The 23,568-nt window shown below is 31.1% G+C and overlaps 1 protein-coding gene across 2 annotated transcripts in view; it reads left to right on the top strand.

The window, feature by feature from the left end:
* The window catches only part of Atg17 (autophagy-related 17), a 36,867-nt gene that overhangs the window by 5,032 nt on the left and 8,267 nt on the right, over positions 1-23,568 (top strand). Inside the window, exons 2-6 of one of the 2 annotated variants that reach the window (XM_029304449.2) lie at positions 6,010-6,218; positions 17,489-17,777; positions 18,973-19,918; positions 20,886-21,100; positions 21,206-21,842. In XM_029304449.2, the coding sequence (XP_029160282.1) occupies positions 6,010-6,218; positions 17,489-17,777; positions 18,973-19,918; positions 20,886-21,100; positions 21,206-21,842 (2,296 nt within the window). The remainder of the gene's footprint in view (positions 1-6,009; positions 6,219-17,488; positions 17,778-18,972; positions 19,919-20,885; positions 21,101-21,205; positions 21,843-23,568) is intronic. The other variant, XM_029304450.2, reaches the window with a different exon arrangement.

Genomic DNA, 23,568 nt, shown 5'->3' on the forward strand with positions numbered 1-23,568 from the left:
AAGTCAAATTAGCAATGACTAATTTAGGAAATGAGATTTTAAATCTGTTAAGCCTTTTTTCTCGCTATTAATTTATGAGAATAAATTGAAATTCTTAAATAAATTGACACAATATTTTATGTAAGACAATAATTATATTTAATATTTTATATTGAGTATATTTAATGTTTTATATTTACATATATATTTAAGACAGTAAAAATATATATTTCATATTATTATTGATCACATCAGAAAAAAAGTTTTTACAGACAGGCTAAAAGATTAAAGTTAACTTCACATAATTATTTGTTAGTACGATGACATCACCTGATGTCGCATGATCATTTATACTCATTTTCAAGAAAGAATTACTTGTTTATCGCGATCGTTATCGATGCTGAATGAATAATATAGGAAAATAATATAATTTCCATTGACGTATGATAAACAGCTTTGTTACAGATAAAGTCATATCGGCGCATTATAAATGCATCGGAAATGTCTTGTAAGACTTTTCTCTCTCTCTCTCTCTCTCTCTCTCTCTCTCTCTCTTTCTCTCTCTCTCTCCCCCCCTCTCCCCCTCTCCCCCTCTCCCTCTCCCTCTCCCTCTCTCTCTCTTTTTGCACTTTTGAGAAATATCCCCACGTAGTTATGAAAATAATATTGGCCCAAGATGCATCGGCCGTTTTGTAACATGCCACGCACGCCGAATCGCGTAAGCTCAGCCAAGCTTTTAATGCGCAGCATTCTAAGAAAGACAGATTACATACTACTCTCTTTCTATATATGCGAGTAACGTCAGAGATCAATTGAGCAAAAAATTGCTGATGACATTTAAAAATAAAGATATAGAAAATTCTACAATTACAGTACAAAACACAATTTCTTATATATATATATGAAATTGAAATTAATATATATATCGTCGCTTCCAAATTATTATAATTCCGAATGAGTTTTTAGCAAACTTTTGCCGTAGAATTTCTTCGTAGTTCTATTCTATCTAGGAGTGTTTGTTCTCGAGTTTATTTCGGATATACACTATTTGTGGATTAAGATAGAGAGAGAGGAGGCGGTCAACGGCCTCGTTTGTCGCAGCAATTAACGATCTGTGTCAATTCGCGAGGGCGCCTCCTCCCGCTTCGAGAGACTTGCTTTTATTCATCGCGCCTGCTTAGTAATCGCGGCTGCGCGTGTAAGTGTGAATGGGTAAATACGCTGCGGCCTAATTGCAGCATCATGCGATTAAACACAAAACTAGATAAACTAATCTCTGTCTGGTCGTAGTAACACATGTCACCGATGTATATACGGCATTATTTTGCATCGTTTATAAAAATAGTGTGAAAGAAAATCAAACGATTGACAGTTTTCCATTAGCGCGAGAGAGAGAGAATTGATGTATATTTATTTTATTATAATCTGCTCGCGCGATAAACTTATTCAAGTATTTACAATAACATAAAATTAATTAATTCATTAAAACTAATATCAAACTAAAATTAATATAAAATTAATATAAAACTAAAGACCGGTATTCATAGTCCGAGCTTATATTTAAGATCATCTTAAGTCCGAGCTTAAGACGCCACGGAGCCATTTGATTGGTTGAACAGGATCTTAAGTCAACCTCCGACCAGACTTAAGACGATCTTAAATATAAGCTCGGGCTATGAATACCGGCTTCAAACTAATATAAAAAAACTAAAATTAATATAAAACTAAGTTAATATAAAATTAAAATTAATATAAAACACTAAAATTGATATAATGCACTGTAAAAAAATTTTGTAAAATTACATTAAAAATATGTAAAATTACATAAATAATAAATGTAAAATTACACGGTAAATAATAAATAGGTAAACATTTTTATTATTTATCGTGTAATTTTACACTTATTATTTATGTAATTTTACATATTTTTGTGTAATATATTACATATTTTTTTACAGTGTATAGTCACTTACATATGCGCGCACATGTGTATACATTTTTTGCACAATTATTATAGCTTAACACATTAATATAAATATATATACTTCTTATAATCTTTTTCTTGCATCTTATCTTCTATGATATATTTTCTGATTGATAAGAAACTTTTTATCTATGAGTCATTTATGTAAGTCACCGGTGCTTCGTTTCTTTTTATCAAGAAATGTTATATAAAATAACAGACGTAAAATGCGAAAAGAGAATGATTGTGTACATGCAAAAGTAAATAAGATCTACAGGGTGGTTATCATTTTTTGCATTCCTAATTTTGGTCATCATATATATTTGTAACTAAACTTTAAATTAAAATTCTATTAAAGTGAACATCTACCTAAAATTAACTGAAGAATGTAGTTTTGTTAATATTTTGTTTCGACAAGACTTACAAAAAAATTCTTTATTTTCAATCGCTCATAACTTGAAAATTATTGGTGCCTCGACATTTTCGCTGAGGAAAAGTAATCTCCAAATGACATCTGGAATCTAACTGTACATCGGTCATTCGTTGGATACGGGACATTTTGCATAGTTTCTTTTCTTTCATATTGTCAAAGTTTCATGTTTTTCGACCATTTTTAAATTTTATCTTGAACTTAGCTTGACAATATACAGGGTGTTTCTAAAATTATATCAGAGATTTGAAGGACGTATTGTAGGAGTCAAAATAAGAAAAAAAGTTCCTATAAACATGGGTCCAAAAATGAAAATTGCTCTCATATTTTCTTCTCAAAATCGAATCAAATTGTCAAAATTGCATAAAAATGAAGGTTATTAATTATTACGCTGTGCAAAATTTCAACAATCTGTGAAAATCTCCGAGAGCTATAACAAGGTGTATACTCCCTGTAAAAATCTGGAAAGCCTGGAATTCTCAGGGAATTTTGTCTTACTTTGAAAAATGGAATTATCATGGAATTTGATTTGAACTCAGGAAATTAAAAAAAAATTGTCGCCTTGATTTTAAAACAGTTTTAAAGAATATAAAAAATTTATTAGTTTTATATAAAGTTTATATTAAAATGTATTTTATTATAATATAATATATTATATTACATTATTATATTTAAAAAATACTTCATTTATGTTAAAAAATTACGTATAACAAATAATTAAGTATTTCAAAATTGTATTCTAAATATTATTTAAAATACTTTAATTTTACCTGAAATTTTGAACAAAAGTACCTGGAAAATTATGGAATCCTCAGGTAATTTATTTCTAAAATTTGAGTTTACATCCTGTATAAATACATTTTCGATTTTTGCTCCCGCAACTTTAGGAAGCTATAACTCGAATGAAGAAAAGCATTTTTGGACCCATGTTTATAGGAACTTTTTCTCTTATTTTTACCCTTGGAATACGCCTGTGAAATCTCTGACATAGGTTTAGAAACTGTAAAACTGTCAATATATGTAAAGAAGAAAGAGAAAAAAAGAAAGAAACTTGCCGGGGGATTCTGATACACGCGTTAACCAAGTCAGCGACAACAACGTGTGTATGTTGCATGCGCGCGTGGAATACGAGTCGCGCCATGACGCGCCTAACTCGACGACACGCAGTCTCGAGATTTCGCGCAGCTGAACGCGCGTACCGTAATCAGCTGTAGTGCAACCGCAAACGTGTGACTGGCAATATTCCACTCTCACACATGCATGCACGTTCTTGTGTGCGCGCGCGCGCGCCAATGCGAAGCGTTTGATTGATCGATATACGCTGTGGAAGCAATCCGAGAACTTTAAATTGCTCATTAATGAGACATCATTGATCCGATTTTCATGTCGAGGAATAGGAAGGAAATAATTGCACAGTGGAGATTGCGTAAGAAATAGTGTGCTAGAAAGATCACTTTTTTCTGGAACGCTTTTTATAACTAATGGATATCTTGTATGTCGATTAAGACAATTGTTATGACCATTTACGAATGAAATTTTTCGCAAATTTGATGATTTTATTATTTATTTTTCTTTTTTTAGCGCTATAATCAAATCGTTATTGTCTGCAAAACCTAGTTCTTTTATAATTAATGCGTACATCTTTCCTTCTATTCTTTGGACTTTCTTAAAAGAATGATTCCATATCCGTTAGTTAACCTTGCAGGATGTTAATGATGCCTAGTCTACTGTTCCGATTTATTTTAAGCGTGTCATTTATGACTAATATATGTAGTATGTTTGAACGAGTCGAGACTTCAAGTTTCTTAAAATGTCATAAATTAAAAGCGCATGAATATGGATCATGATTGTAAGGAAACAAAAGAGGATTAAAATTAAAATTAAAAATTAAAATATATATACAGGATGTCTCATTGGAAATTGCTGAAATTATAATCAGCTGTCATTTTTTAATGTATGCAGTTATTAAGAAAATAAAAATTGTGTGAGAAACAGGAAAGCCTGCAGTTTTTAATGGATATAAATAAAATATTTGTATATCAGTTTATTTTTTATTAATAAAAAATAATAAAGTGCTAATAATCACATAAAATCACATATACTAATGATAAATATTTTCAACAGTGCCAGATTTAATAGCAGCTGTTAAAAAAGATCGCCAATAACATTAAAAATGACATATTAGTAGAAAAAGTTGTTTCGAGTTTTCGTAAAACAACAGAATTTTGTACAAATTCAAATGGCGCGCAATTTGAAAATATTTGTCATTAATTTACATATGTGATTATTATAGTACTCTTTTTATTACTTTTTTTTAATAACATTTATACAAACATTTTATTTATATCCATTAAAAACTGCAGAGTTTCTCTGCAACTTTTTTCAACACATTTTTTATTTTCTCAATAATAACTGCATGCATTAAAAAATAACAGCTGATTAGTTTTAGCAATTTTCTATGGAACACCCTGTATTATATGCAATTTTTCGCAAGGATTAATATGCTGTATAATTACATCAGTTTTTTGTCTTCTTTATTTATCTTTGATGTTTTCTACACCAGTGCACTTAGTCTGCATATAATTAATCAAATAATGGTATGTAGTTTATTATTCATATGTATTGTCTAAACATTGTGTTAATAAACGACAATCTTTTACCGCTTTACATATTATTATACGACACAATCATTTTTATTATAATATATTAAAGAATTTACAAAATGAGCAATATATACCTTAATCGCGTTCTTAATAATTTTCTTTCTTTCATTATCTTCGTCGCTGTTAAACATGTGACGAAAAAATGTATCCATTACAATCCAATATAGATCTTTGCAGAAATCAGATTGTATAACCTGATTTGACTTGATTTAATCACTTTCAAACTGAACAACTTGCTTCTTTCTTGCCTAGAGGCGTAATGTTGTCCTTGATTTATTGAAGCGGAAGAGAAACTTTCTGAGATTCGATAGAAGATATTGGGATTAGCATTATCGTAATATAATTATATTTGTATTTTCATTGAAACATGACAGAGGCAATATTTTTCGATATATGTATATAATTGATTGAATTTTGACTTTTTCCGAAAGAGACACATCAAGAAAGAGAGAGAGAGAGAGAGGGAGGGAGGGTGGGAGGGAGGGAGGGAGAGGGAGAAAGAGAGAGAGAGGGACTGTGTGTGTGTGTTTCTAATACATTTAAAAAGAAAAAATTTATAAAAAGATAAGAATTTCTAAGTAAATTTCAATTTCACATTCTTCTTATATAAAAAAAACTAGTCATAATTTTTTGCAAATAAAAAATCAACTTAAATTTGAACATTTTTCAATAAACCTCTTGAAATGCATTGAAGAAAATTAAAATGTAAACTTAATGAAATATAAACCAAAAATATGATAAATTTGAAAAATTCTATCCGAGAAGCGAAAAATCGCTGCAACTCTTCTTTTTAGTTTTGTAATGCTTTGAATATTGAGCTCATCGTTAAAAAAAAACTTGAGAAAATTATTAGCAAAAAAGTGTCTCGTTTATAAAATTGAAAAAAAAGATCTCGAATTTCTGTTCCGCATATTCTAACATCTAAGAGTGTATAGACGTTGCTTATTTATGCATAATTAATTTTGTATGCGCAGCGTGAGCCAGCTGATGGAAGCGATCGAGAGGGAATGCGGTGTAGTAGCGACGCATCAGGTGCTGCTTATGAGCGGAGGCGAGTGCCTGGAACCCACTGCACGCGTATGCTCTTACTCGGCTGGAACCGACACGAATCCGATCTATCTGTTCAGCAAGGCTGCCATTGAGAATAGCCTTCCGCCCACGCCGAGTATAGATTACGGTTCCGGTGAGTAACGAAAAAATTTCTTTTTTTTATATTTTATTTTACACCTATGTGTCTCTCTCACTTGACGTATGTAGATAGGTTACAATATGTTAACGCATCGGCTTGCGTAATATATATATATATATATATATATATATATATATATATATAGCGTTATTTAAATAGGAAACCCTATTTTTATTTCAAAAATCGGATGAATCAATCATTTTATCTGTTTAGTTTACCTGTGTATATATATATATATATATATATACACAGGTAAAATAAACAGATAAAATGATTGATTCATCCGATTTTTGGAATAAAAATAGGGTTTCCTATTTAAATAACGCTAATACCGGTGGTTAGGTAATACAACTTTCAAGCCTTGTAACTCGGAAAGTATCTTATAAAAACTTAATAAATTATAGTGTTTTGAAAGCTCTCGAAGTAAGCTACAAGAATATGTAATAAAAAATATAGAATTCCATTTAAGAAATTTAAGGTGACCTCATTCTAACCTTGGTAACGCCGTCCAAGGTCAAACTGATAAGATCAGTAAATAGATTTTTTTAAACCCTACAACTTTTGCCTGAAACTTTTTTCTGTAAAACATATACGTTTCGAGATTTTTCAATGTTCCGATCTTTTTAGGACACCCTGTACACACACACGCACACGCACACGCGCACGCGCACGCGCACGCACACACACACACACACACACACACCCACACACACCCCCACACACACCCCCACACACACCCCCACACCCCCACACACCCACACACCCACACACACACACACACATGCATTTATTATGACAGCCAAATTTTATTTTTGATGACGCTAACAGCGCCTCTTCGCGTTAATTTTTTAAATTACATTTAATTAATTTCATTACTCATCTTGATTCATATTGTTTTCATATATAGACACTCTTTATCTAAAAAATATATTTCTATCGTGCATTTTATTAAACATAAATAATTGTAATATTAAAACATCTCTATAAATATTTTATAAAATTGAATTTTGTCATAATGTGGAGAAGAAAAGGATTGCTTTCTTTCGATAAAAATATATTCTTGTTTCCGTGTACCGGTAATTATCCTTATTTTCCCAGAGTTGGGCCTTGCAATATATGCGCCTATTTTATACTTTCTTTCATTCACTCTTCTTTGTGTTGTACCGTTAGATTACCGTATGTTCACGACTCACTTTATTACCATCTTCGTGTTCTCTCTTTCTCTCCGATCGTGTATATACAGGGTGAATCTTTTTAATCTTAATATGTAAATATCTCGAAAACAAAGGCTTTTTGAAAAAAAAATGTTAAAAAAAATTATAGGGCTTTAAGTAGCGCATTAAATAGTAATATTAGTGTTTGACTATAAATAGCATTAAGGCCGCGTAAAATTTACTTTGAAATTTTTAAATGAAAACCCCTATTTTTGTTTACATATTGATGTACCTTATCTTAAGAGCTTTTCGAAACACCATAATGAAATGTTACGTTATAAGTATTTTTTTCGAGTTATAAGGCTTAAAAGATACAGTATTTTAACATAAAATACAATATATGTAAAATATTTAGTTTTTGATCAACTTAATGCTTATGCGCAAAATAATGAGAGAAATCGATTAGTGTAAAGAAAACATATAGTTGTTTAAAAAAAATTGTTGCAAATTACATATAAGATTAAAAAGACTCACTCTGTATATATATATATATATATATCTGATCATAAAGGTGCGAGATATGATTTTAGCAACGTCGTATACTTTTTGCAATAAGTTTCTAGACTGTTCGATCACAAATTAAACCCATGCGAATCCAGTATATAGAACAGACACTTATCAGATGCATCTGGTATAGAATCTTCGTGAATCCGACTTGGCGCGATCGTCCGAGTTAGATCGTAAATGTCACCGCGAGATTTCGACTCGCGCTGTTAACGAGCCTTGTAATCAACTGTCCGACCTGATTTTATTATTTACTGGTTATAATTATCCGGCTCTCCTTTCCGGTTGTGCGTGAGTAATTGCATCTCGGCAACATGACACGACGCGAAAAGAGTACCAAGTTTCCGTTGCGTAGAACGCGAAACTAGGTCGACTAACTAGATAGATGGCGTAACGCTTTTCCGCGAATCGCAAAAATTATATGCCACACTTGCCTAAATTACGGTGAGCCGAGTCGAGTCGAGAAAAATATTCATACAGCAGCTTCAAACCTGTCGATCATGCTCGCGCGTATTGCTACAAAATTGATGTAAAAACAACTTCTCGTGTGATTACGATGTTGTGTTTTCTTTATCGAAAAACGAAGATCTTTTGATATAATAAACATTTATTAATTATTAATAACAATTTGATTTATAGACAAATCCGAAATATTTGCTAGTTTTTCGTCATTACAGAAGTATACCGAATTGACTTATTAATTTTCGAACGATTATTATTGTGTAATGTATGAATCAGAATATAAATTGTACGTAATATTTATACACTGAAAAGAAAAATTAATAATTCAATAAATATTTATTTTAATACTGCCTTATTAATCATTTATTTGACAAATAAATATTTATCTGTGTTGTGAAAAGGATTTTCTTATATCAAATAAATATTTTTTTTACTTTAAATCATTATTATTAGTTTCAAATAAATGATTTATGAGGCAGTATTGAAATAAATATTTATTCGAATTCAATAATTTTTTTTTAGTGTATCTAACATAATATATTGGAATGTGTATAAAGAATGTTGTAATCATTAAGACTTTGATCCGCAGCCATGTTGAATTGTGACATCAGAGGCAAGAAAATACTTTTTGTGTCATTTTTAGATAAAAAGATATTTTGATAAAACACAACTTCAGATGATTTTGACACTTTTAAAATATTCCGAAAACTTTTTTCTTTGACTGTCAACAACCAAAAATTAATTGAAACATCAGATTTTGTCAGGCGGAATGACTGTGCAAGGTTATATATGAATCAGGTCTCATGTCAGTCATTTTACAGCTGTTAGTTTTCGGGATATTTTAAAAGTATACTAAAGCCATACAAACTTGTGTTTTTATCAAAATATCTTTTTATCTAAAAATAGCACGCAAAAATTTTCAGCGTATGTTTTTTAGCCTCTGACGTCATAATCTAACATGGCCGCGACGAGTACCAAGGAATCTTAAGGATATCCTAAACAGCATTGTGAATTTCAATCTTGTTTTATAGACAAAATGTGAGATTAGATTTAACTATAAATCTATTTAGTGGCTATACGGATTGTTTTTTTACTGAAATTAGAACACTTCGCAATTTGTTAATATTAATATTTTGATTTGTACATGAAAAAGATTTATCAATCTGTATAGTCTCATATATCTAGGTATAAAATTATGAATTCTTTATCAATTTATAATTCTATAGTTGAATCTAACCTCACATTTTGTTGATAAAACAGGACTGAAACTCAAGACCGTTTAAGATTCCCTTAATAGAAAATATTTCAAAATATTTAACTCTAGATTAAATTAGGAGTTTAAAGAATTGTCAATCTTCTTTACAAAGACAACACCTTGAATCGGTCATTGTTACATCGCGTTACGTTGGACCATGAATAGAATGAATTCTCGTTTATCGAGAATCGAAGATACCGCGTGACATATTGGAGTGGTCAGCTGACTATGAAGGACCTCATGAGAGTGCTTCCGTCATCGATTGTGAAGAACGCAAAAATACTAGAATAATTGCTTACCATTGAGCATACTTGTTATCTTTTCAATGATAAATGATTCTCGAGTCACTACACAAAAAACTAAAACAAAAGAGACCTAGTCTGTTTACTTAGCGATCTATGAGCGAATCATAATTTATGAATGTGTATGTGTTGTATAGAGAATTTTTTTACTCGTATTAATCAACAGTAATTCGATTTAATGTAATTCGAGTAATTTTTTTCTTACCAGTCATTAAATCAATTAATTGACTCTAATTCTTGATCAGCTGATTCTCGTTGACAGGCGAAAAAGATGCGAACTAAATTGCATTTTTCGCAAAATAATACCTTCGATATCATATTTTACGATGTCATAATTTTATTTATATTTTATAATGTAATATCATCTTTAAGCATTATAATTATTAATTTTAATCAAGATTTCTAATCTCAAAACAATACGATTTTTCTTTTTGTGCGTTACTAAATATCTCAATAGAAAATTATTCCTATATTTACAGAATTTTGAACATAATATTGCTGAATGAATAGTCGAAAAATAAATAGCAATGTATAATATATGTTTATGTTGAGTTATACATATATATATATATATATATATATATATATATATATATATATAATTTTAATATATAATTACCCTTATTAGTATATAATTTACCTTTTTTTGCACTCAATTCTGGGACACTGTATACACACACACACACACAAAGTGTCCCAGAATTGAATGCAAAAGAAGGTACATATTCTACAACTCAAAAGAAGACAAAATTGTTCTATAAACATATGTCCGAAAACGCATTTCCTCTGAGCTACACTTCTCCAATGTTATCCGAAAAAACTCGAATGTTCTGTATATTGTCTAAATTTGAGCTTCGAATTTTATGAAAATTGAGTCAATTTTTGACAATAAAAATAAATAAAATGCACAGGGATATTTTTTCGAGTTTTTTCGGATAATATTGGGGAAGTGTAGCTTAGAGGTGATGCGTTTCCGGACATATGTTTATAAGACAATTTTGTCCTCTTTTGAGCTGTAGAATACGTACCTTTTTGCACTCAATTCTGGGACACCCTGTATATATATATATATAAGTATATAAATAGTAATCTCAATGTCGTGATGTTATAACAATATAATCAATGTACCCTTGCATTTATCTCTCATATTTACGTTTATTTATTATCATTTATGTTGTAAATATTATTGAAATACTTATCTTTTTCTGGTATTCACATAAATATGTCTCTATCCAATATACACGCATTTAACTGTAATTATTTGCCCGAACTATCATAACGCGATATTTTTTTTCTTTTTTTTTTACAATTGTATGACATGCACGCTTCGTCTGCGATAAAACCAAGAGAATTTTTATTAAATTATACTCATATTATAAAGTGACACCAAGTCAATAATGTCAAAATGCGAAAACAGTAAGTAATGTTCGATGAAAATTTAGATGATTCAGAATCAACAACTTGGAACAGTCATATTCTATAGCCCTCTCTATTTCTAATTATTATCTAAATTAAATAATTTTATCAATAAATAAAAGAAAGATAATTTTCAAGTATATCTCAAACAGATTGTACAGTTATCCGAATTTTTCGCTTTTGATTGCCTTTTACGTGTTCTTATTTCATGCATCATATTTTTATTGTAAAACAATTTAAACAATAATACGCTCCATTTATTTATATGTTATACGTACACGTGCGAAACTTCAATAAATTTATCATAATATTTAAAAAAAACATAAATAGCGCTTTTTCAGTACAATTGTATTCGCGAATTTGTGGCATTAATTAAAAAATTATAATGATATTTAATTAAACTTTGCAAATTCTGAATCACTTTTTCTAATCGAGAAGTAAAAATAAAAATGCGTTAGCGCTGTTAATATTACTGCGGAATATTATCTGTTCACAGAAAGTTATAATAATATTTTAAAATACATAAGGCAAGCAAATTTTAATGTAAATATATGATATTAATATAATATTATCAGTGCGCGTGCGCTTTAACTTTATTTTTATAATTTGAGCGGAAAAAGCATTTCGCAATCAATTTCCAAAATTCAATTTAATATTAGATTTCCTATTAAGATCAAAGTTAAGCAACAGTCGCGACCTGTTACCGTGTGGGTTACCGTGACCTATTAGAGACTATTACGTTTCCACTCTATATACATATATGCGTACGCCAAATGCATATAAAGTTGATGTCGCGACTAAAGATTTGTTAAGCTAACACATGAAACAATTTTTCATTATTGTATTCTCAAGGAAACATTAGACACAGATAAGATAAAGAAAAAAATATTTTAAATTATACGTATTACATATATCATTTTTTTCCATATCAGCGATATCGTTTTGTAAATTTTTGAAGTTTGCGTGTAATTTTCGAAAGGTCGAAAGATAGAAAACTAATGTACACACTGCTATGGCGTAATTACACATATATTTTCGATTATAATACATAACGTGACAACATTATCTCGGAAATATTGCATACATCGTTATGTGTATAATGCATAAATATATACAAGATGTTTCTAAATAAGTGCAAAAAATTATATGATTCTTTGTGGAAAATTAAGTATATTTTTCATATGTTTTTATATCCCTCTCTGAAGAGTTACACTTCTCCAAAGGAAAAAATAAAAATTAGGCTTTTATTTTTTTTATTGAAAATTATTCACTGAATCACAGAGCTATTGATTTCAAATAAATATTTATTTTAATAGTGCCATTAACATCATTTGTTTGAAACAAATACATATTTATGGTATCTGCTTTGAAAAAGGATTTCTTACATCAAATAAGTATTTTTTCACGGCAAATCAATAGTATTAGTTTCAAACAAATGGTGTTAATGGCACTATTGAAATAAATATTTATTTGAAATCAATAGCTTTTTTTCAGTGTTGATTTTACGAAAAAAATAAAAGAAATAAAAAAATCTGTAAAGAAATCAAGTTTTTGAATACATTTTTCGATGATCATATTTCGGTTCGTTAAAAAAGTTCTAATAAAAAATTGGAGATATGGATGTTAGTTTCATCCCCTTATTACAATACGAGAAGATAAAAAAATATTAATAATTCTTTTTAATAATGAAAAATATCCATGAAATTTTACTTTTTTAACTTGTCCAAAATTTGAGACAAAAATTTAAAACGTAATTTTTACTTCTTCCTTTGGAGGAATGCAATTTCTCAAAGAGAAATATAGGGAGAAGTATATGTTTATATGAAAAATTTCCCTTAATTTTCGACAAAGAATTATTTATTAAAATTTTTCGCACTTATTTAGAAACACCCTATATAACTTTAGATCAAAGGTATCGCGATTTCGTGTACAAGGTAATCTAAAAAAATTCTAAGAATTATATTATTATGTAAGAATTGCATTATTTACATAACCCCCACAAATGTCCTTAGAATTATTTGCTTCTATTATATGTAAATTTTCGTTAAGATATACAAAATACATTCAATGAACCGGTAATATATAATAGTGCATTAGGCCTATAATAAAATCTTGCATTATTAATAATATATTACATTTTTTGTTTATTGTTGAACATTGACGTTGTTAATGTTTCAGTTAAGAAATTTTTGTTGACAATTTCTTGGTGACAATTTTATAGGAAAAGAAAAAGAAAAATTTTAAATTGAGAAAAAAATTTCCATACATAAAGTAATGAAGATCATCAGTTCAATAATCGATTTATGTTTCATTATATTCCATATCGTCCTCTCTCCGCACTTTTTTCACAATAATGCTTATTATCGCGCATAATCTCTCGCTCGTGCGATTTGATTATCTTCTTCATAAAAGTTGAAGGAACGCTTTGATAAAAAGCAGCAGTTCATAAACCCAAGTTAATTATAATGAAGAAAAATATGTTTTTGCGAGAGACACATTTCTCGCACCATTTTATTTCTGATTAGATTTTTAGCAAACTTACCTTATTATTGATTTTTAAAAACAAGGGAACGGTCAGAAGTATCCCTCGCTAATTTTAATGAATTCTGGATATGTTGTAAAGTATTTTTAGCTGCGTATCTCGACGTTTAAGGGATGAACCATCCCCTTAAAAATCGATTTTTTTTTATTTCTAAGATAATACCATCGAAACGGTAAGATATGAAAAAAATGTGTCAAATAAAAGTTTTATGATTTTTAATGTTCTTTAAAACAGTGATTGTATTTTTCAAAAATTACGAAACGGGAAGGGGAATTACGAAAAATTTGATATGTTCAAAAAAATTTTTATTACATTGTTTTAAAGAACTTTTAAAATTATAAAACTTATCTGAAACAACTTTTATTGTTTCGATGGTATTAACTCAGAAATAAAAAAAAAAACTTTTTCAAGGGGGTGTTTTACTCCTTAAACATCAAGATACGTATAGCTAAAAAAATATGGGTCTAACATTTTTCATTACTCAACATATCCAAAGTTCATTAAAATCGATGAGGGGCACTTCTGACCCCTTGTAAGTACATAAGAAAATAGAAAATAATGGAGGAAAATGAGGGAACATTTTTCGCAATAATATTCCTATTAAGAAATGATAAAAATGTTTTTGAAAAAAAATATATTCAATATGTTAATGATTAAAAATTGCTTGAAAGATATTGAAATAAAATATTTCTTGCATCATTGGATATATGTTGATTATTATATGCTTACACTGCTTTTTGTTAATAAAAAAAAGATACATATGGTCAATGTAAATAATGCAAGAGCAAATAGAAAAGATACTTCAATTGTCACATACAAGATCAAAGGACACATCTTTTCTTATGTTTCTAATACGTCATAAATTGTAATGTGTTTAAAGAAGAAATAAAAAGATAAATACACACGTGTATAAAAAATAATTATCGCCGTTCAGGGGTTATCGTAAATCGAGACTTCCATATTCGATGGATTCCTGTTTATTAATCTATACGTTACGCGTGTGCTTTACGAATAAAAAAATATCGATAATCAATGTAACTATTACATCCGGCACACTTGTTCGCGATGACGATTCAACTTTCGAGTTTAATAATATTGCGGCATCTTGTCGCTGACTGTTCAATTGTGCATAATGATATTTTTTGCACTTGCAAATCAGTAGGGTCACTTGAACGGCGATCTAGAGATCGGGATCTGTCATAGATACATATAGATATGTACATTATCATAGGTAGAATATGCCAGATAGAATATGTAAAATAAAATATCTAAATATGCTGATATCACAAACGCGCGTTGCATAATAATTTTTTTCTTCTATTCTATATCTTTTTTTGCAACGTTTATTTCCATGTCGATTTTCCTCGACGGAACAGTTTTTTTTTCTGATTTCTTTTTGCGACTTTTTACACGCGAATTAGTCTCGTCCGTTTGAAGCATAATTTTGCTTCTTACTGTCTGCGAGAGAATGATGTAAGGTTAGAGCGATGCATATCATGTTGACCTTGAAGTTTCATCGCGTGCCAAGATTACGTTCTTTGGCGACTTGATCGATCAATTATACATCTGCTATTTGATTCGATTCTCGATTCGATGCACAGTTTCCGTTTGATTGCGACTCTTTGCAAACAATTATTAGGATAAGATTATCGAAAAATAAGTATATTACGAGATTTATCACATTTTTTGTCAAAATGAGAGAGAAGTATAAAATATCTCATAAACCATTCATTTTTTTATTATTTCACTCAACAATTTTTTACGCCAAATATTACGAGGAATCGATTTATGTGAAAAAATTAAGGTAGTTCCAATTAAGAAAGTAATGATAACCACGAAATCTCAGAAATGCCGCCATCCATTGGAAAATTAATACTAGCATATTATGGCTCTTTTGAAACCATACAACTTTTGTAATTACAATATTTTCGTATCTCTGAAAATAGCGAAGATATTCCAGGTAGACAGAATTATTGGTTCATCCCCTATATACACAAAGTATTTTTTAAATAAATACAAAAAATTCACGACTTTTTTTTCATAAAATAAGCCAAGGAATATTCTTCTTAATTTTTTATACTTGCACAGTTGAATTTTTTTTTCTTTTTTTGTTTTGTTTAGTTTAAAAACGGTCTCCATTCAAATTTTTGTTTTAAATATTTAACACATTCATGTGTTAATTTAACATGCTATTATGTTAATTAAACTTGAATGTTAAATTATTAAAACTGAAAAAAGATGTAAAAATAACACAATGTGCATCTATTTGTAATTATACACAATATGTTTTATTTTATTAGTGACAAGATTTATCTTTTAAAACTTACAGGAAATAATGTTGATTTTTTATTTTATAAATAGGGGTGATAAAATCTAAAATTAACATTTTTAGTTAATTTTTACATTAAAACAATGTTAATTTTATACAAAGTTTATTTTAAATTACTTGAAATTTTGCATATATTTTGTGTTAAAATATTAACACAGTATTTGTGTCTTTCTTAAAGGGGTACTAAAAAATTTTTGATTTTTTTTGTTTTAGATTAAAAATTGCAGGAGAAATCTTTTCGGTCGCGGAACATTATCCGTGAAAAGAGGTTTCTTTTGCTGAATTCTCGCGCCACTTTGTACAAAAAAAATTTTTTTAACTTGTAAACATACTTGAAAATATGTGCAATAAGAACTTCTAAACACATTTTATATTCCATTCCCTATATTCCCATAAAAAATTGTTAAAATTACGCTGTTTTTTCGGGGGCTAGAGTGGCATTACCCCTTAACATATATCTATATTATGTTAAATTAACACAAAAATTTTTGTGGACCGTTTGGAACATGTGAGATATCTGTTTTTAACACAAATTTTTCAACTGTATAGGAAATATTCTATACATTAAAGCTTTTTGGTACTCGCCGTGGCCATGTTAGATTATGACATCAGAGGCGAGAAAATATACACTGAAAATTTTGCGTGTCATTTTTAAATAAAAAGATATTTTGATAAAACACACACACATATATATATATATATATATATATAAAGAAACCAAGAAAGTTAAATAATTATAGTTTTCTTATATCGTTTAGGTTAGGTTGACCCAATGCAAAAGATAGAAAACTGTAATTATTTAACTTTCTTGTTTTTTTTTATATATACATATAGTAGTTTTTTTATATATACATATAGTAGTTTTTTTATATATACATATATATATATATATATATATATATATATATATATATATATAAAGAAACCAAGAAAGTTAAATAATTATAGTTTTCTTATATCGTTTAGGTTAGGTTGACCCAATGCAAAAGATAGAAAACTGTAATTATTTAACTTTCTTGTTTTTTTTTATATATACATATAGTAGCCTAGATTTGTTATTATGAATACTTATTAAATTCTAGTAAAGATTTTTCATTTTGTATAGCCAATAAATATACTTAAATAAAAATATTTGTTGATAAAATAGACCTAATCAGCATCCCTTTAATTATATAATCACACATACGCAATATAAGAAAGATGTGAAGCCGAGCATTAATTTTGATTTTTTGTTCACCAGATGTGGATCTTCAGTCCCAGATCGATGCTTCGCTGGCGATGCCGGCCACCTACCAGACCCTCTGTGCACGTGCCCATCTGGCTCAGCAGTGTTGCGGCCTGGCACGAGAGCAGACGAGAATCTGCGAGAAGCTAGTTCACGATCAGCACCTTCAACAGCAGGGTTGGGCCGCGGTAGTTGCAAATCTTGAGGATATCACGCAAATGTTTCAGTCACGTGCCGAGCAATTCCAACAAGCCTTTGTCGTGTATCTCGCGGAGAGGCAGCAACATATGAAGCTCCTTGAGAAGTACGACTTTTTTATCATCTATTGTTTCATTAATACATAAATATCGGGAAAAGATGGTAGAAACTCCTATTTTGTTCTTACATCCTTTGACTTATCAGTAATAGCTAAAATATGTACAATATGTATATACAGGGTGTCTGACATAAAGTGTCACACCGAAAAATACAAGTAGAGCTCGTTATTCGGAGACGATTTTTCCTCAGCAAAAATGTCGAGGAAGGCCATCATTTTTCGCATGTTCCCAATTTTTGTTATTATGTATCTTTATAATTAAACTTTCAATTAAAATTTTAATAAAATAAATTCCTCTACTCTTGAAATTAATTAGAGAATGTGGTTTTGTTAATATTTTATTTTCATAAGGCTTAGCTTGCAAAAACCCTTTTTGCTCAGGAAAAATTGTCTCCAAATAACAAGATATATTTGTATATTTTCGGTGTGACATCTTATGTCAGACAACCTGTCTATTCAACAACTAAATTCAGTATACAGATTCTGTAAAAGAATTTTTTTTTAAAGATTAAAATGAATTGTAGAAATAGTTATTATTACTAAATATTATTATTATTAATTTGTCGTAATTATTGCAAAATTTAGGAGTTCGATATTTATTATTTATTAGCTGAATGCTTTACGAATAAGTTGCGAAAAAGATTGAGGGGGAGATATAATAAATAAAAATTGAAATAACAATGAGATAAAGGAAGTTGGCGAATTTAGGGTGCGTAAAGTGAGAACTAATTTTTCTCAATGAGTTACAAGCTGATATAGCTAACGTAAGAATATACTGCTCTCAATTACTTAAATTACAATGGAATATAATTGCTATTGAATCCACGTTTTAATTATCATTGCGCTTTAATTATCATGCGTAATTGTTTCGCCGCTTTAATTATCATTAATTACATTGCTAATGAGTAATTAAATGTGATTAAGCCATTTTAATTTTATTTAAAAATATGTGCATTCACCTTTATCGCAATATATATTTGCCAACATGTAGCCGAAAATATTGCTTAATACCTGATAATAATATTCTAATTTGTAAGAGTGCATTGAGTTCTTAAATTTTTCTCCGAAAATAAAATAGTTTTATTTGCTTTTGAAAAAAATTAAATAAGTATGTTTAGGTTGATATATTTTCTGTGTGTGTTTTATCAAATGAAAAAACTAATGTCAATTGTTTGCGTTGCAGTTTTAATGCCGATCTTGGTACTCTCGCGAAAATTCCTATTTTGCCGGCTTTGAGAGCTCAAGCGGAGGGCTTGTTGAGTCCGGATGACCAGCCCAGTCAATCGTCTGAAGCTACGTCGGAGAGTCCCGTGGAAGTACTAAGCTTGCTTCGATGGATTTCGGCGAAAGACAATCAGAGCAGTTTGGAGCAAGTGGCGGAGCAATGCTCGCGCGGCTTGGAGCAGTTCGATGAACGATTGATGCAGACTTTGAAAGCCGAAGTGAACGGGGCCATCGATAGCGCCAACAAGCAGGATATGAAGGAGATCAAGGGTTTAGGCGAGAGGCTGTACGCTCTGGAACAGCTAATGGCGCAGACCAAAAAGCTCGTTCACGAGCAGGGTGAATTGGCTCAAGGTTTCCTGCAGAATCAGAGTCGGGCGAGCAACCTGGGCGATGCGAGCGTTTTGCCCGACCTTTGCACCTCCCATCGACGGCAATTGCTGGTGATGTTGCAGAATCACAATCAATTGCGTGACATCCGTCGCAGATGCACCAAAGCGAAAGAGGAACTGTCGGTGAACATCTATCATCGTCTCAAGTGGATCATGTACGTGGAAAACAAGATGGTGGAAGTCGGCAACAAGTTGATCATATATCACGAAAGCTTAAAGCGATTGAGAAGGCATCTGGAAGTGCTCCAACAAATTCATTTGGCTCCGCAAATGTACATAAGCGCGGTGATCGAAGTGGTCAGAAGGCGCACATTCTCGGAAGCCTTTCTTGTATGGGCCAGCAATCTGGCTTGCCAGCTGCTGACCGTTCACAGCGAAGAGCTGGCGCGTAGACGAGAGTTTCAGAGCAAATTCAACGGCCACTTCTTGAACACCCTCTTCCCGGGTCTGGAAGACACGCCGCCGCCTTTCGCGACACAGGCACCTTCCGTTTTTGACAACGGATTACCCAAGGTAAAGTCAATTAGAGATTTCGTTAATAACACTGTTCAACAAAAAAAATTTACCGGAACGAGACTAGTCGTTTCTTAGGTTTTTGGACTCTGAATACGAATCTGGTTTCTAAATTATTCCATTACGTCACAATTTTGGAAAATTTTTAATTAAAGTTGCAAAAAAAGAGCTTTTTTCATGAACTTGCTATATTATAGCTACAATATATGACGTGCTAGAGAAATTTTATTATAATCAAAATAGAGTATATTGTTAGGATTTTTAACCCTCAAAAGGAATTTTTGATGTTGGTTATAATCAATAAGATATCCATGGTTAAATGGGATGTATTGCGGAAGTTAGCTGTGACTTAGATCATTGACGATTTACTAAATCAATTTCAATTGTATTTATTTAATCCTAAAGGTCTTTTAGGCCACTGAATACGAATCCAGTGTCAAAATTGTCAAATTTAAAATGATGAACTCAATATGGTGAATTTATATAAAAAAAACTTTTTGACATCCCCCATATTGAGTACCATTTTGAATTTGACAATTTTGACATTGAATTCGTATCCAATGACCTAAAAAAATCCTTAAAAGCTATTTAGTAAATCGTCAATGATCTAATTGTAAAGTTACAGCTAACTTATAACTATAACCGACTATTACTAACTATAACCGACATCAAAAATTCCTTTCGAGAGTTAAAAGTCCTAACAACATATTTTATTTTGACGTCATTAGAAATATTTTCTCTTATATACTTTATTTTGATTGCAATAAAACTTCTCCATCACGTGATATAATGTAGTTATAATATGACAAAGTTCATGAAAAAACCCTTTTTGCAACTTTAATTAAAAATTTCTCAAAATTGTAACAGGATGGAGCAATTTGAAAACCAGTTTTTTTTTATTGAACAGTGTAATCATTACTGAAATATGTACATTCGTATAGCTTAGTTTTTCTTTATGCTTTCTCAGCTAACCGCGGACGACATGGAGTCATTGAGATCGCAGCTTCCTGATTTGGCGCTTACCATCTCTACGCCAGATTTAAACAACATTACACAATTCTTTCTATCCAAGAGCTTCACTGAAGGCAGCACTGATGACATCAAGAAAGACGCTACATCAGTGAGCATTGATATTTCAACAAAGGAACAAGAGCGCGCTAGAGCGCCGATATTGTCCGACAGGTGAATTTTTGATAATATAGTCACTTTTACAGACGAAATACATATTTACATATATAGATGATGTATGAATAGCGAACGTCATGATTACGCCACGTTGATTTTCAGGGGTGATTTTGAATCCGAAACAGATACGGAGGAATTTGAAAAGATCAGTCAGGCCGGTGCTGACGCGAGCAAGCCCGGCGGGTTCGACGGAGCGAAACAGAAGCGGCAGAAGCAATTGGAGGTTGGTGCCTCACGAAGCGTGTCCCCCGCTTCGTCGACCTCGACTAACGTCTCCCCGTTAAATTCGAAAGTCGCGGATTTAACGACGCGTTCGTCCACGTCAAGCGAACCCGGCTCTTTCCAATTTCCCAGCCTGTCCGCCACGAGCGAGCGTCCGGCGCAGCTGAGTCCGCTGACTGAGTGCGCGGAAAACGGCGCCGCCGATTCATCCTCCGTTTGTCTGCTCCGTAACAACGCGAGTGGCCTATCAAACTATCGCGACACTCTGCCGCTCGAGGAACAGCATTCCCTGAGTCCAAATCCCCCTTCCTTACCACGGTCCTCCGTCATGTGCGACGACCAGCAGCATCATTATCATCATCCGTTGTCCGGTAGCGGTGGTAGCAGTCCCTCTGTCGGCGTAGGCGCTACCGATTTTATGGGTACCGAGTTTTACATGGACGAGTCTCTACCGAGCAGTCTCAGTGAACATCCTGTCATCGACGGCCAGCATCAGGCTATTGTGTCCCTCCTTCAGGTACTGGACGACTTACAGCTCGCTAACAGACAACTCTCGTAGCCGTAAAACGTTCCATGAAGTACTTGTCTTCGTCCTTTATCATTACCTACCATACCTCTAAAATATTCAATTTGTTTATTTTTCTCTTTTTTCACCCTCTATCTCTGTTTCTATATTTCCTTCCTGTATTCTGCAAGAATATCGGAAATTTTGTAGTGTTACGTTTATATAGATGTACATAAATGTAAATAGATTTATACATAGATGTGTGGTCTCGTAGTTGATATTCTCTTTTATTTTTTAAATATTATTATAACACTGATCAACAAAAATGACTTTTTTGTCGAATACCAGAACGACACTAGTCGTTTCTTATAGTTTTTTGGACGGTGAACACAAATCTGTCTTCAAAATTGCTCCATCACGTCACAATTTCAAGAGACATGCAATTAAAGTTACAAAAAAGGACTAGTTTTACGAACTTCGTCATATTTTAGCTACAAAGTGCTAAAGAAGTTTTCTTGCTACCGAAATAAGGTATATTGTTAGGACTTTCAACCCTCAATAGGAATTTTCAATGTCGGTTATGGTTCTGCAATACCTTATATCCATAGTTGAATATGGGGTATTGCAGAAGTTAGCTAATTAAATAAAGTGACTTACTTAAGTTGACGAGCTACAAACAGTTTTAAATTATGTTTATTTATTCTTAAAGGTCTTTTAGGTCACTGAATACGAATCCAATGTTAAAATTGTCAAAATGTGAAGTCAATATGGCGGATTTATAAAAAAAAATTTTTTTTTAAATTTCTGCATTCTTTATATTGAGTACCAGTTTGACAATTTTGATATTGATTTCATATTCAGTGATCTAAAAGACCTTTAAGAATAAATAAATATAATATAAAACTGTAACTCGTCAACCTAAGTCACAGCTAATCTCTGCAATACCCCATATTCAACTATGGATATCTTATGAATTTAATCGACACCGAAAATTTTTATTGAGGGTTAAAAGTCCAAAAACAATTACTTTATTTTGGTGGCAAGAAAACTTCTTTAGTACATCGCATATTTGTAGCTATAATATAGTAAAGTTCATGAAAATAGCCTCTTTTAATTGCATGTCTCTTAAAACTGTGACGTGATGGAGCAATTTTGAAAACAGATTCGTGTTCAGCGTCTAAAAAACTAAGAAACGACTAGTTTCGTGCCGGTTTTTTTTTTGTTGAACAGTGTAATAGTTACCTTTACATTTGTTAGTGAGCTATTTAAAAAACTGACTATATGTAATTTGATTCGTGAAACGTGGATGTTATTTTTTGTGTTCTGGAATTGCTCAAACTAATCGAATTAAATTTTATTAGCGCTTCTAACTAATTTCTTTGTATCGCTTGCCTAAATATAATGGCATCAAATATTAGATACGTGTGCGCCAACAGTGTATATGTGTATATGTATGTGTACATATATATATGTATATACATATGTATTTGTATACATATGCGCGTGCGTCTTGATTTTTTACAGGATAGCTGGCGTCGCACTCGTTTCCTGATTCCTCGATCCACACGTGATTCCTTCAGAATTCCATTAAATTCATCTACACAATCGCTTTCATAAAGACATTCGTTTTCAATTAAAATGATTTCAATTTTGCATATTATATACAAATCCAGTGGTTCAAAATTACTGAAAAAGATGAATTGTTCTTCTTTCGAATGAATTTTTCTCGACTGTGTCC

Source organism: Nylanderia fulva, unplaced genomic scaffold, assembly GCF_048542155.1.
Source record: "Nylanderia fulva isolate GAGA-0341 unplaced genomic scaffold, ASM4854215v1 Scaffold106, whole genome shotgun sequence".
Taxonomy (NCBI): Eukaryota; Metazoa; Arthropoda; class Insecta; order Hymenoptera; family Formicidae; genus Nylanderia; species Nylanderia fulva.